The sequence below is a fragment of the Grampus griseus genome (genome assembly GCF_964374135.1).
Source record: "Grampus griseus genome assembly, chromosome: 5".
In the NCBI taxonomy this organism is placed as follows: Eukaryota; Metazoa; Chordata; class Mammalia; order Artiodactyla; family Delphinidae; genus Grampus; species Grampus griseus.
The window spans coordinates 17207898-17222100 of record NC_138998.1 but is presented as its reverse complement, the minus strand read 5'-3'; the positions used below and the strand labels follow the sequence as shown (position 1 = coordinate 17222100).

At 45.2% G+C, this 14203-nt stretch overlaps 1 protein-coding gene across 1 annotated transcript in view; it reads right to left on the bottom strand.

The window, feature by feature from the left end:
* The window catches only part of MINDY4B (MINDY family member 4B), a gene marked incomplete at both ends in the record, with an annotated part of 40769 nt that extends 27888 nt beyond the window's left edge, over positions 1 to 12881 (bottom strand). Inside the window, 5 exons of the mRNA XM_082654644.1 lie at positions 1461 to 1552; positions 2474 to 2593; positions 10542 to 10709; positions 12510 to 12537; positions 12775 to 12881. Of these exons, the coding sequence (XP_082510770.1) occupies positions 1461 to 1552; positions 2474 to 2593; positions 10542 to 10709; positions 12510 to 12537; positions 12775 to 12881 (515 nt within the window). The remainder of the gene's footprint in view (positions 1 to 1460; positions 1553 to 2473; positions 2594 to 10541; positions 10710 to 12509; positions 12538 to 12774) is intronic.
* Between the last annotated feature and the right edge of the window lie 1322 nt (positions 12882 to 14203).

Here is a 14203-nt window from a genome sequence, read left to right as displayed (position 1 = left end):
CTCAGGCAGTAACGCGAGCAATGGGGAGCGGCTGTAAATACAGATGAAGCTTCGCTCGCTCGCCTGCCGCTCACCTCCTGCTGTGTGGCCCGGTTCCTAACAGGCCACGGACTGTTACCAGTCTGTGGCCCGGTGGTTGGGGACTCCTGATTTATAGAATCCATCTAGCTCTATGGTGATATCGAAATCAGTAGCAGGACCCTCACACTCCAAAACCCTTGTCCAAGGTAGAATGAGAGTCAAACAAAGTGCTGTGAGACTGCAGGGGCAGGAGGGAGAACTTGTGACTGGGAAGGTTCAGGAAGGCTTCATGGAGCAGGTCGATAATAGCAATTACTCATTAGCATTTATGTGATACCTGCCATGAGCCAGGTACTGTGCTAACTGCTTGCTATTCATGGAGCAAATGCTGTATGTGTTCCATCTAGGTCCCTTGGGATCCCTTTTACTCAGTTGGTGGACATGCCCACCCCCTGTTGCTTTGGGCACTGCTGCTAGGGCCTCATACTTTTCAACTTTCTCGGATGAACTGGAGCCACCTTCCCTGGAAGTGACTGGGAGTTGTGCCACCTGCCCATAGGAGGGTCCATAGCGGATGCCTGATGAGGGTGGGAGGTGTAAAGGCCCCGCCCCCTTATCTGCAGATGGAGCAGTTGCCCCCCAGAGCTCCCATGGCTCAGGCGGAGGCTAGACATCACTGGCAGCCACAGTCCTCCTCTGCTTCTCCTCCTTCCCTAGCCTGCTCCCCTGCTCTCTTAGGGGTTTCTCCTGAGGGCATGCATTCCCTTAATAAATCACCTGCATGAAGAATTCCCATCTCTGGCTCTGCTTCTAAGGAAGCTGGTAATTCACGTTCTTAGAATAGATGAGACGTTCAGTTCCTGTTCTGGGTGATAAGTTACCCTGCCTGAGGGTAGGTAGATGCCTTTTAATTATTTCTGTTTCCTCTAATATCATAGAGTTTGATAGGGGTTTATTAGCATCTAAGAACAAAATAATTTGAACTGATTTTTTAAATAGGCAACTACCAAACACTGTACTTTGTCAGCGTGATTAAAGAGGAGGACGAATCCTTCATTTATTAGGTTTGTCATCACCCCTTTCGTTCTCTCTCTGGAACTGTTAGTTTGGGACTTCCTATCAAATGTTGTCAGGTAAGCCTGTCTGGAGACCTGGTGCTTCGTCTCCTCTGTCAGGGGGCTCTGCAGTGGAGCATAAAAACTGTCAGGGTTACCCCTGCCACTGAACACTGAAAGGGACTCTGGAAGAGCTCTACCTACTCACGAAATTCAGTCCTTCTGGGAGAGCCAGAGCCATTTCTGTCTTACGAGGCAAGTCCTCTTATGAGGCAAGTCTCCTTCCTGAGGCAACCTGGGGGATTTTCCCTGGTGGTTATCTAGCCTACAAAGGTTCTCGGGAAATGGGTAATTCTTTGCAAATACTTTTCATAGGCCTCTTACCTGAGAAAGTTACAGTTTTTTCCCTTCCTTGTAAACAACAAATATTTAATGATGCATCCTTGTACAGCCATCTGAATGCTTCGGGCACCTCCCTGAAAAGCGGAGGGTCAGCAGTGAGGAGTTTACAATGGTGGTGGAACCCTCAGGGCCCACGTTATAAAAAAGAGGTCTTGGAAATGGATGTCATTATTTATTCTTCTCGGCAGCCTTTTCCCTTCTGGGACACAGCATCCCCTAGGCTTCTCTACATGTGCCACCGCTCCTCATGGGCTGTGGCTGGGCTAGAATCTGCAATGACTAGCTTCTCTGTGGAGCCCCATAGACGGGCACCCCGGGATGCCTGTCCCCCTCCGCCCCACCTTCACTGGGCTCGTGCCTCATGTCCAACCGTTAGATTTGCAGGAGGTAAGGAACCAGTCGGCTAGCTCTTGAAATTCTGCCTGGCTAGGGATCAATGGTTTGAATTACTGAGGTTTTAAACAAGCCAGAAAGAAACTCCTAGATCTCTTCCAGCCTCTAGATTCTTAGGAATGCTTAGGACCTGGAGAAAAGTGCCAGGAAAACGAAAATTTGGAAGAGAGTGGGGAGGAGTTTGAGACTTTGTGACATCCTAGATAGCGTGTCATAATTTTCAATAGTCTGTTATCATTTAAGTTTACATTTTAAATCGTCGATATGTTTCTACATATGATGATAATGAAAACATGCCTCGTATGGAGGAGGATGGAAGGAAACACAGACAGGGAGCATGGGATTAGGACTTTAAAAAATTATCACCTGGGCTTCCCTGGTGGCGCAGTGGTTGAGAGTCCGCCTGCCGATGCAGGGGACGCGGGTTCGTGCCCCGGTCCGGGAAGATCCCACATGCTGTGGAGCGGCTGGGCCCGTGAGCCATGGCCGCTGAGCCAGCGCATCCGGAGACAGTGCTCCGCAACGGGAGAGGCCGCGACAGTAAGAGGCCCACGTACCACAAAAAAAAAAAAAAAAAAAAAAAAATTATCACCTGCTATTACCTTTCCCACTTCCAAAGCGAAAGCCAGGTCAGAAAAAGGATCATGAAACCGGAAATAGGCCTTTGTCCAGTCAGAGCTGAAGACCTGGGCTGTATTTCCAAAGAGGATCTGGCGCAGTTTCTGAAAAGAGGGGAAATAAATGGTTCAAACAAGACACAAGCCCTCAGCAAACAGACTTAAGCAAGGTGGTGAAACCATGGAGGAGGGCCTGTCCCCTTCCTAGAGTCAGGTTCACACATTACTCTATTCCCTGATTGTAATTGTCCAGCTCTGTGCAAAAGGTTTGCATAGCGTTCACTTAGGACATTTTATCCTGAAGGCTGAGAGTGTCAACTGTGCACCTTTTTATCCCCATCCGAGTTCTGTCTCTGCGTCTGTCTCACCCTCCATTGCCAGCCATCTTCCCTGTACCCCCTTAAGATCCATGACGGGCGACTACGCTCTCCTTATGCCTCGCATTCCTCTAACCATGACTCTGTAACTCCTATCTCTCCCACGTTAGGGTCTTTCTCTCTTGCTCCAGAAAAAAGGAATAGGCAGGACTCTGATTCCAGCAGTCTGAGTACAATAGTGGTGTAAATTGGTATTAAACAAGCAGCCTCTGTTTTTTTGCCCTAGAATCTTTAAGTTTTTTTCTGGATACTCTGCAGCATGTTAAGATTGGAGAGGGTCTTTTAGAAAATCCCAGAAAATTGGGTACAAGCCTTTGTAAACCAAACCCGTGACAAAAAGGGAATCCCTTTATAATCAGAGGCATATTAATCATTCGGCTTGTGCTAGGTCCTGTGTGGGGTATGGGTATGGAGAGAGAACTTCCGACTGAAGTACTCAGGAGGGCTTCGTGGAAGAGGTGGCATTTAAACTAGGCTGGCAGATGGTGTCTAGCATTTATTGAGTATTTTCTACGCACCAGGCACTGGGCTAAGTGCTTTGCATTCATTATGTTAATTCAATTCCTTGAGAAAGGTACTGTTATCATCCTCCTTTTACAGGAAAGTATTTGCCTAAGGTCACCCAGCAAATCAGGCAGGGCTGGTATTCGTACCCATGCTAACACCACTGATCTGCCTCCCCAGCTTTAATCGTGTATGTACCATCCTTATAACTGCTGTCATTTTTGTATGCCAATAATTATTGAATTAATATTTCTCATTAGCTTGGGACATTCTTTTATAACTTAGAAAACATTTATTTAAAGCATTTCTTTCTTTCTTTCTTTCTTTCTTTCTTTCTTTCTTGGTGGGGAAGTTGGCAGTTTCTCGTTTATTTCAAATCAGTTCACCGTCATTAAGAGCTTACAAAGGGTCAGATATGTGCATTATCTCATTTAATCCCCATTTTACAAGGAAACATTCATTTAAATAAATAAATAAAGCGTTTATTTAAAAGGACACTTTATACCACATCCTTAAATGAGAATCAAAATCACTTGCCATAATAAAAAAAAAATAGAGATATAACGATGTTATTAGATTATGCTAGAAACCGTTGCCTGTGAAAGCTCTGACTGAGCCCTGCGCTCTTTGTAATTAAAAGGGAGATAAGAGGTGTTAAAGAGGTGTGAATGTGTGCTGCCCTTTACCGGGTCTTCTCCCTGGCCTGCCAGAGTGGAGAAGGGGCTGACTTTCCCACGAGGTAACTCAGTGCTATTCAGTGTCGCTTACTGCCATATCCCCAAAGCACCCCATGCTCCAGCACAGGCACATGTCCCACACTCTGTGACAGACCACACAGTGGTCTGTCGCCTGTAAAGGCGGGGAGGCTGGGTAGAGAGAGAGATCTGCAAACGCACACACATGGTACCAGGGTATCCAGGGACAGTGAGTGGTTCACTGGGTCTAGAACACTGTGTGTTCTGGGGCCCCAGGGCAGGAAGTCAGTGGAAGCTCAGAATGGAAAGTACCTTGGGTCTGATCCTGGAGGGCTTTGAATATCACACTCAGGCATTTGGAGCCAGTTGAAGAGTGTGGACAAAAGGAACATGGAGCCCAGCCGGTCAGAGCCAGGGTACCTCTTCCCAGCTGTGCATAGCGTGGGCTCTAATGGTTTCCAAGAAGGACAGATGCAGGAGAAGCAAGCATCTGGAATGGTCTTCCCCATCTCAAACCAGGGTCTGGTTCCATGGCTGGAGTTTATTTCCTGGCCACCTCTGCACCCACCCTCAAAAGAAAAGATTGCCTCTACAGAGAAATAGAGACAGGTGCATTTCAGAATAAGCAAGAGCCTAGAATTGCACCTGAAGGAAAATTATCTGTCCGGTGGCCATCAAGGAGAGGGAGGAGAAGGCTGCTCTTGGGAGACACAGACTCGGTGTGCACCGCAACCAAAGAGGGCCACCAACCCAGGACATCCCCAGCAGAGCCCTGAATATGGACAGAAAGTGTCTCCCTGACATCAAGACTGCACAGAAGAAAACTGCTCACTCCTGACTCCAGGGTTGAGAAGCCCCAGCTCTGCTTGGACATGCCGACCACATGAACGGGGACAGATTGTCAAACCTCTCTAAGGCTTTCTTTGCTTATCCTGAAACGGGGATAACCCCTGCTCTGTCCCCATCACTGAAATTGAAAGCTACCACTGCAAGAGGAGAAGTATGGAAAGGACTGTGGGAACCATAAGTGCTGTTATTACCTTTGTGAAAACACAGCCTGTCTACACTGGAACCTCTCATGTTGCATGGAAGAAAGTCCCAGCCCAGATGGAAAAAGCCCAGACACTGGCAGGGGTAAGGGAGGAGAAGCTATGGATAATGTGACAGCCTAAGACAATTGTGGCTGAGAAAGCTGAGAATTCAAATTCAATTTAAAAAGCTCAGTAAGCCAGATCAAACTCCCGTTTCTGTTGCCAGCTGCCCCCTCCAACTTAGGGAGAGCCACTGTCCAGCTTCACCTCGGGAAGGCCTAGAACAGGGGGGCTGCAGGCTTCTCAGGGAGCCCCCAGTGTCCAGGGTGGCAACAGAGATGACTCACCTTACTTATGTAACACTGACTTTCTTTTCTTTTTTAAATTTTATTAATTTAATTTAATTTAATTTTTTTGCTGTATGCGGGCCTCTCACTGTTGTGGCCTCTCCCGTTGCGGAGCACAGGCTCCGGACGCGCAGGCTCAGCGGCCATGGCTCACGGGCCCAGCCGCTCCGCGGCATGTGGGATCCTCCCGGACCGGGGCACGAACCCGCGTCCCCTGCATCGGCAGGCGGACTCTCAACCACTGCGCCACCAGGGAAGCCCTCTTTTCTTTTTTTTTAAAAATTTTTATTGGAGTATAGTTGATTTAGAATGTTGTGTTAGTTTCTGCTGTACGGCAAAAGTGAATCAGTTATACGTATACATATACCCACTCTTTTTAAGATTCTTTTCCCATATAGGCCATTACAGAGTACCGAGTAGAGTTCCCTGTGCTGTTCAGTAGGTCCTTATTAGTTATCTATTTTATATATAGTAGTGTGTATATGTCAATCCCAATCTCCCAATTTATCCCTCCTCCCAACACTGACTTTCATATCAGTATAATTTATAACAAGATTAACCTGACACATAGTCAGTGATACATGTATGTTGTTGTGCTGCCTGGTAACTAGACACAAATGGCAAATGGTCCTAATAAATGACTATAATGATTGTTATTACTTAACACAATCAGGCACGGTTTTTCTCTCTTCACTTTGTTAGTTTTCCAGGAATACCTCTCTTCCCTGATTGCTGTGGTGATGATAACGATGGTGATCATTCTCTCTCTCTCTCTGTTTCTCTGTCTCTCTGTCTCTCTGTCTGTCTCTCTCTCGCTCTCTCTCTCTGTCTCACACACACATACACACACACACGTCCTGGATCATTCTTCCCAACAGATTTCATTTCCTTACCCTGACTGCCTTGTCCATTGTCCCTGGTCTTAGAGGGACCTCTTGTGACCACCTGTCCCCGTCCAGTCCTCTCCCACATGCTCCCTGCCCACAATTTGAAGTAGAATAATTTGCTTTGAAGCTCCTTCCCTAAATCTTTTCCTGCTTTAGAAATTACTGGACCATCATGGAATCAGAGAGGTTAGAATTACTGCGTCCTAAGAAGACATTTCTAAACTAGCCCATCAAATAGAGTGGTAGTCTCTTTAGCTGGTTGCGTTCACCATCAATTTCTCAGCATCTGGTGCAGTACCTGGTACCTAGCAGGCTCGCAAGAAGTAGTTGTTGAATTTTTAAAAATCGAATTTGGCTCTCGTTTTACAGTTAAAGGACTTGGGGGCCCAGAGCAGTGAAGTGGTATGCCCAGGGTCACGTAGATAGTAAATGGTAGTGCCAGGAATCAAATGCAAGCCTTTCAACTGGTACCAGTCAGGGTCCCAGCAGGAAACAGATGGCACTCGAGTCAGGATAATTAACTTGAGGAAACTTTAATTCAGGGACCATTTACAAAGATGTGGGCTGCATGTGGGGCAGCAAGAGTGGCTAATGCAGGGCCCCAGGGTTAGCAAGAGTGAGAAGTTTTTATGTCGCTGACACCTGGAGGGGTGGAAGGGATGAGGGAGTCCTGGGAGAGGACTGCCTTCTGAGGAGAGGGATTCAGCCAGCTTTGCACACCTGACTTCATTCCCTTCCGTCCCTCCAGGCTCCCTCCAGGGCTCCCATTGGTCAAACTCAACAGGAAGTCAGAGGAGGGAGCCCTACTGATGGGGTGAGTACAGCTCAGTCTGCAGTGCAGAAAGCAGGGCGGACAGGGGTAGAGTATGCTTCTGAAGGGGCACACAAATGACACCCACTACCCTGTACAGCGATGCCTCTCTTGGGGATCACCCAAGAGGCAATGAATGAATGAATGAAACACCTACTGAGGACCATCTATCAGCCAGACCTATGTTGGGGTTACCAGGCTGTGCTTCCTGCTCCCCTAAAGCCAGCCCATTGCCTGTTACCCTCGATTAGAGCTTCATTTTTCTGGCTCTCCCCCGGAATATTTTGATCTCCCAGTATTACAGTTTTAATATGATCCTGCTGGGTGATATTGCAAATACACTAGGAGTTTGTTTATTGGCTGCTGATAAAAGAGGCAATAGGAATGTATTCCAGGCTGGGTCCCGCAGAAGGGCCTGACTGTGAAGGAGGATGAAAAACTTCTGCTGCTGGGAAGCACAGCGGGGGAGGGGGTGTTGCTGTGGAAGAGCCCAGAGGAGGACTCTCACCTTCTCCGATGATGCCACCTGGGCCAGCAGCCTTGCCCGCCGTTCATTACACCACATACACTATAAGACGTGCGGCTGGGGGAAGGAAGAACCCTGTGGTACTGGAAATAGGGCAACAAAAGGCGAGAAACAGGAGAGCTGGGGAAAGCAAAGGGGCATTGGCTGTTTTGCCCACTCTCTACTTTCTCAGCAGATTCCCAGCAAAAAGTGTGTGCCAGTGTCAGGAAATCCTATGAATCGCAATTCCAAATGGAGGCGGGAAATGAGAACAGCAGAATGACAACGAAAAACACTCTCATGTGAGTGCTAGGATCCAATCGCTCTAATAATTTGCCAGGCGGCTGCACGGCCAAAATGTCGATTAGAATTGGTCAAGCTTCCAAACTGCCTCCCTGGACACGAGTATTCAGAACCGCAAGGCTCATCATCTTGAAATCCCAGGGTGTGTTTAATTAATGCTACTGTTATTTAAAGGATACATTATCATCTGGTCCTCATAATGGGAATACGTCCAAATTTGTTTTTTTTTTTTTTTGAAGAAAAATCAATTCTCTTTGCTTCTGGGACTTCCTGAACCCTCCATCAGGTCTGATTCTTTCGTCTCCCAGCCTTTTCCAAAGGGAGAGAATTACCTTGGAAAAGTCACTGAGGAGGTCTCCAATTGCATCATGTCTGTGTTTGTAGGCAAGTGGGAGAATTCAGACCCAGACTCTCCTGCCTCCACAATAGAGAGAGGAACTAGAAGACTTTGGAAACACCTGTGAATGCCTTTTTTTTCCCTGTTTTTAAAAGGCATGACGGTGTTTTTAGAAATAGATTGTCCATTCACATGGTTCAAAATCCAGAGAGTACAAAAAGCTATGCTGAGAAGACTCCCCCCGACCCAGGGCCCTTGCCCCTCTCCCTCCGCCTACTGTCACATTTTAGGAAGTCTTCTGGAATTTCTGTGTGCATATACAGGCAAACACGGTATCAGTGTAGAATCAGTTTTCTCTATTTTCCGTACAAAAGGTAGCCTATTTCCTGATATGTGTAAATTTTAAAATGACATTCTTCATAGAAATTCATTAGTAGCCAATAATACTTTTTTATTAAAGTGTTCATTAAAAACCTTTTACAGTAAAATGTGGATACACTCGGCCCTCTGTATCTGCGGATATGGGGGGGGGCAATTGTATTAGGCCATTTTCTATAAGGGACTCGAGCATCAGAGGATTTTGGTTTCCTCTGGGGGGTCCTGAAACCAATCTCCCGAGGATATTGAGGGGCACTGTAGTTGCTCTAACTACTGTTTCTACAGCACAGTGTAGGCAGAATAACCACTGAGCCTGGAGATGCTAATAGGATTACACGTCACCTGTCTTCATTCCTCAAAAGGAGAGTGATGAACTAGACACCTAAGACACAAGTTAAGGCACCATCCAGGAACTGTGAGGCCAACGAGCAACGTGCAGCATCTCAAGAGAGCCCTGCTGGCCTGTCTTCCTGTGACATCTGGCACTGGAGCACAAGAGGGAAGGTGGATTGAGGCAGAAAGATCTGTGAAGATAAGAAAGAGCACGTGGGCCTCCCAGCACGTTTGTGCCGCAACCTCAGCAGTGGAGAGAGTTGCTCTGTGAAGCCTGTGCGGATGTACGTGATGAAAAAGAACACGGGGGCTGTAGTCCCTGTGTACGATGATGTTCCACCTGGGGAGCCTCAGGAACAGCTACACTGAGGGTTAGAAATACTGCAGTCGGGGCCAGCCTGGCCTCTGGGCTCGACAAGCAGGGGGAGACTGTGAGGTTTCCCCAGAGGGGGTCTGGCCCCCACTCTTGCCTCTCATCAGGGACCCTGCCTGCAGGGCACAGACTACAGAGCTTTATGTCCATGGCAGGTCTGACCGTAGGCCTTGCTGGTCTTTACCCAGAAGACCAGGCTGGTCCCGGGTGGGTTCTGCAAGCGTGCCCAGGTGCAGGGCCGCGTGTCCTCAGAAAGGAAGTGCTTCTTCCGACTTTTGTCCTTAGGGCCCCAAGGAGAGGTTTCTGCCTAAGTATCTAGAATGTGGTCTGGAGGCTGAGGAAATGGGATGAATGTGGGAAAACTGTCCCTAAAAGCCCTGATTTTCACTATGATTGAAAGGGCCATATTACAGGACAATCCTGTTGGCGGGATCTCTCACCCTCTCTGGTGCTTTTTCCCTGCCTCGACCCCTGGCTTTACTTCCCCAATTCCCGATCATGCCTCTTTGACCATGACAGCTGGTCCTTTGGCCATTCGCCAAGGCATTGCCCCCAGCCCATGCAGTGAGGTGTGTCTGGGTCTCTGCCTCAGCCCCTCTCCCCAGCCCTGGTCAAGTTTTGAATGGAACAAACAGTCCCTGGGAACAGTAGCTTCCAGGTCCACTTGGATTCTTGAACATCGGGTTCTTTTCAAATCTGCTTATTTGTTGGCAGCCCCAGGGAACGTTTCTTTCTTGAGATCATCTCTTTGCCCCAAGACTGGGCCTGGACATGTGTCCCCATCTCCCTCCTTCCTGCCCACACAGGACAGGGGTCCTGTCTCCCACATCTACCTCGTCTTCCACCTTTGCAGTCCTCACCGGCTGCCCTGTCCTACCTTATATGTAAATTATTTGAATTTAACTCCCTCATGGCTTCACACTTGACTGTCACACTGAGGGAGTAAATAAAGAGAGACTGAGAGTTTGGGAGGAAAAGCCTGTAACGTCACCGGTGTCCTTGAAAAATACCATAAATAAGTCATTTTAATTATATTCGCCTTTTACCAGTAACCACCGTCTGTAGTCTTATCTTCCATAATACTCTCACATGACAGCAGATAAGATTCCCCTGCCTTGTTGTTTGGGGAAGATTACGTTTCATTTCATGTTTAATTGACAAGCTGTACTTACCGTGGCCACTGCTAGGGAGATGGGAAGGCCGCCCGATTTTGAAGAGATGATAGAGGGTTTGGGAATAGAACAAAGGCTACTCGATGGCCAATGTCCGTGTCCTTTTGGCTGAGGTATTCCTGTTCCATCTTCAGTTTCACCGGCAGATATACGGTTGCCTTCACGATTCTGTGTAAAGTGCCACCACCAAAAAACAAAGCAAACAGAGCTGGTGATGACCTTTTTTCCTCTCTTTTCTCTCTGAAATATCAGTGTTCAGAAAATGTTGTCTCCCTTTTAAAGCTGTCTGAAAATTTTCATAAATAGCAATAAAAGAGGCAGAAAAATCCCAGTGTCTGTGTCAAAAGGGTTTCTCCTAAGTTTTATGTGACTCGGAGAGGTTAAGTGTAACTATGGAAACATAATTAACGCTATCAAGACCTTGACTTGAAATTATGTTTATAGAAGAATGTAAGTGTCACCGTCTCTTGTTTTGAGAAGGCAACATTTTATAAACAATGAGTGAATCTTTCCAGTCTATATGAGGTATTTCTCATTACGTTGTTAACTGGCCAGTAAACAAAGTCAGGTTACCTCCTTTTAATTCTCTCAGATTCCTGTTGCCTAGCAAGTGAATATAATAATTTTCTTCCTTAAAAAAATCCACCCCCTACCTTTAAGAAAAACATCTATTTTTACTTTTCTTAACTGATTCTTACGGCATTTAAATATGAGTTAGCATTGATTCTTCTTCCAATTTACTTCTATCCTAATTTCATGAAACAAATTTGCCCAGTTGGTAGCTGAAACATGAAGGAAACTGCCTTCCTAGTTTTTCTGGATTCCTAGAGGCTAAGATGCTTTCTTATCTCAGAAACACAGCATCCAAGTCACAGACTACTGGTGGGATAAGATGCATTTCGCAAATCACATGGAAAATCTTTACATTTTTGGCAGGGGGTTTCCCCCACCTTGTGTAAAGCATAACTTGACATTTATTTTTTTTTCCTTGTAAAGATTGTTTTATCTTTTGACTATTCTATTCCCCCAAATGATAGCTACCTCCATTTAATACTTTCAGGACTAAAACAGAAGTATTATCTCCCCAATTCTAACAGACTGGGTCAGAGAGTTTCAGCACATATAATAAGGCTTTTGATCACAGGTTACTTGGAGCAAGGTGCTTTAGTGGTAATAGTTAAAATATTAATAATTCAGTTGTTTGATTGTATCGTATATTAGTGCCAAGAAAATCACCTTAATATTTTATGCTGTGTTTGTTCAGTGATTGAATTAATATCTGAAACACAAAGTCCATTACCTTCTAACCTTTTCAGGTGATGTGAGAGAAAAACATCTTTCATCTTATACTGTATAACAGATTTTAAAATACATGTTAACACCTGAATTCAGTCATCTTTTCCTTATTTGAAGATGGTAAGGAAAACAATTTTTCAGAAGCTGAAACAAGACAATAACTATTTTCAGAACTACTTTTCTCCAGGATCACTGAAGCACTTGGGTGTCAGAATCTAGTGTTATTTCACAAGTGTAGGAACTCTAGATTCTCATATTTTTTTTTTCTAAAATAATAACCACATGGTGCTTTTAATGATGAAGAGGAGATCAGCTCGGTGCTCTGTGGTGACCTAGATGCGTGGGATGGGGTGGGGCGGGAGGGAGGTCCAAGAGGGAGGGGACATATGTATACATACAGCTGATTCACTTCACTGTACGGCAGAAACTAACACAACATTGTAAAGCAACTGTACCCCAATTAAAAAGAAAAAGTAGGAAGAGATTTTTCTGAAAAAAGAAGGCGCAAGAAAAGATCTTCAACAAGGTTTCTAGTTTTGTGTTTTCACACGTTAAATGCTGGGTGCCTGAGTGACATTATGTGCACAGAATAAATGCAGATTATGCTGTTAATGTGATTGTTTTGAAGAAGCAGCTAGAGGGAAACACACTGGCTCTGAGAAAAATAATTACCTGAGAAGTTGTATTATTGGTTCCCAACCTATAAATGAAAGAGAAAACATCAAGAAAATTACTCACTATGTTCAACCCTTATACCCTCAAACCTCTTCAACTTCAACCTTGCTAGGGATGGCTCTTTCTGCAAACAGTCATACCTGAAGCATTTAAAATGTAAATCTGTAACGGACACTTCTCACGTGGCAAGCATAAAAGCTGATTACTTAAACACCTAAAATCCCTCTGGTTCTCGAGAAATGAGAAAATGAGAACATCTTACCGGTGATAACTAAAGATTTCCCTCCACTTGTCCAGAAATGAAATCTTCCTAGTTATCTCCTCTAAATCCAGCTCTTGGGAGCTCTGTTCCCGGTCCGAGGGCTCCATGGCTGTTTAGATAATGTAAGGAATTAGAAGAAGGAAGTTGTTCAGGTGGGAGAGAGAGAGCTAGCAGTGAAGTGAGATGGCTGGCATAGATGCCCAGGTGAAGTGTGTGCAGCCCCTACTTTTTGACCAGCAAGGAGATCACGCCACCCAGTTGCAGCTTTGGGCGTTTTGTAAGCCCCCGCTATCAGATAATGATTAAACTTTCATTAGAGGTAGAATACTTTTGTGTTTTTCTTCACTGTATGGACGCCATGAATGTTTAATCCAAGACACAGATTTATAAACAAAGGGACTGCAATTACTTACCTGTATCAGAGCAACTGGGATAATTTAATCGATGAGAGATACCATGCTGGTGGAATGTGATAGCACCTTATTCTGTGGTACCTCCTTGGAAATACGTAGTCAAAGAGGATAAAAGCCATCATGCTGATATTGAAAAATGATAGCAACTACTATTGGGTAATACGTAGGCCGAGGAAGAATCTGGCCAAAGGATATTTGATATAGATTTTAGTCCACAGAAATATTACACAATTTGAAGAGGGACTGGTTTGATTTGTTTTGGGGAGAAATTTAAAGGTATGTCTCTTCCTATTGGCTGAATGAATTGTAGCTGTAATAACTGGCATAAAAAAGAATATTGATGGTTGTGTTGGTTAATTTTATGTGTCAACTTGCTAGACTATGGTACCGAGTTTTTGGTCAAATACCAGTCCAGATGTTGCTGTAAAGATATTTTTTAGATATGATTAACATTTAAATGGTAGAATTATGGTTCCTCTGGGTATATGCCCAGGAGTGGGATTGCTGGGTCGTGTGGTAGTTCTATTTTTAGTTTTTTAAGGAACCTCCATACTGTTCTCCAGAGTGGCTGTACCAATTTACATTCCCACCAGCAGTGCAAGAGGGTTCCCTTTTCTTCACACCCTCTCCAGCATTTATTGTTTGTAGATTTTTTTGATGACGGCCATTCTGACAGGTGTGACAGATGAATGGATAAAGAATATACAATGGAATATTGCTCAGCCATAAAAAGGAATGAAATTGGGTCATTTGTAGAGACGTGGATGGATCTAGAGACTGTCATACAGAGTGAAGTAAGTCAGAAAGAGAAAAACAAATATCGTATATTAACGCATAAATGTGGAACCTAGGAAAATGGTACAGATGAAGCAGTCTGCAGGGCAGAAATAGAGACATAGATATAGAGAACAAATGTATGGACACCAAGGGGAGAAAGCGGAGGTGGGAGATGGTGGTGGTGGTGTGATGAATTGAAGATTGGGATTGACATATATACACTAATGTGTATAAAATGG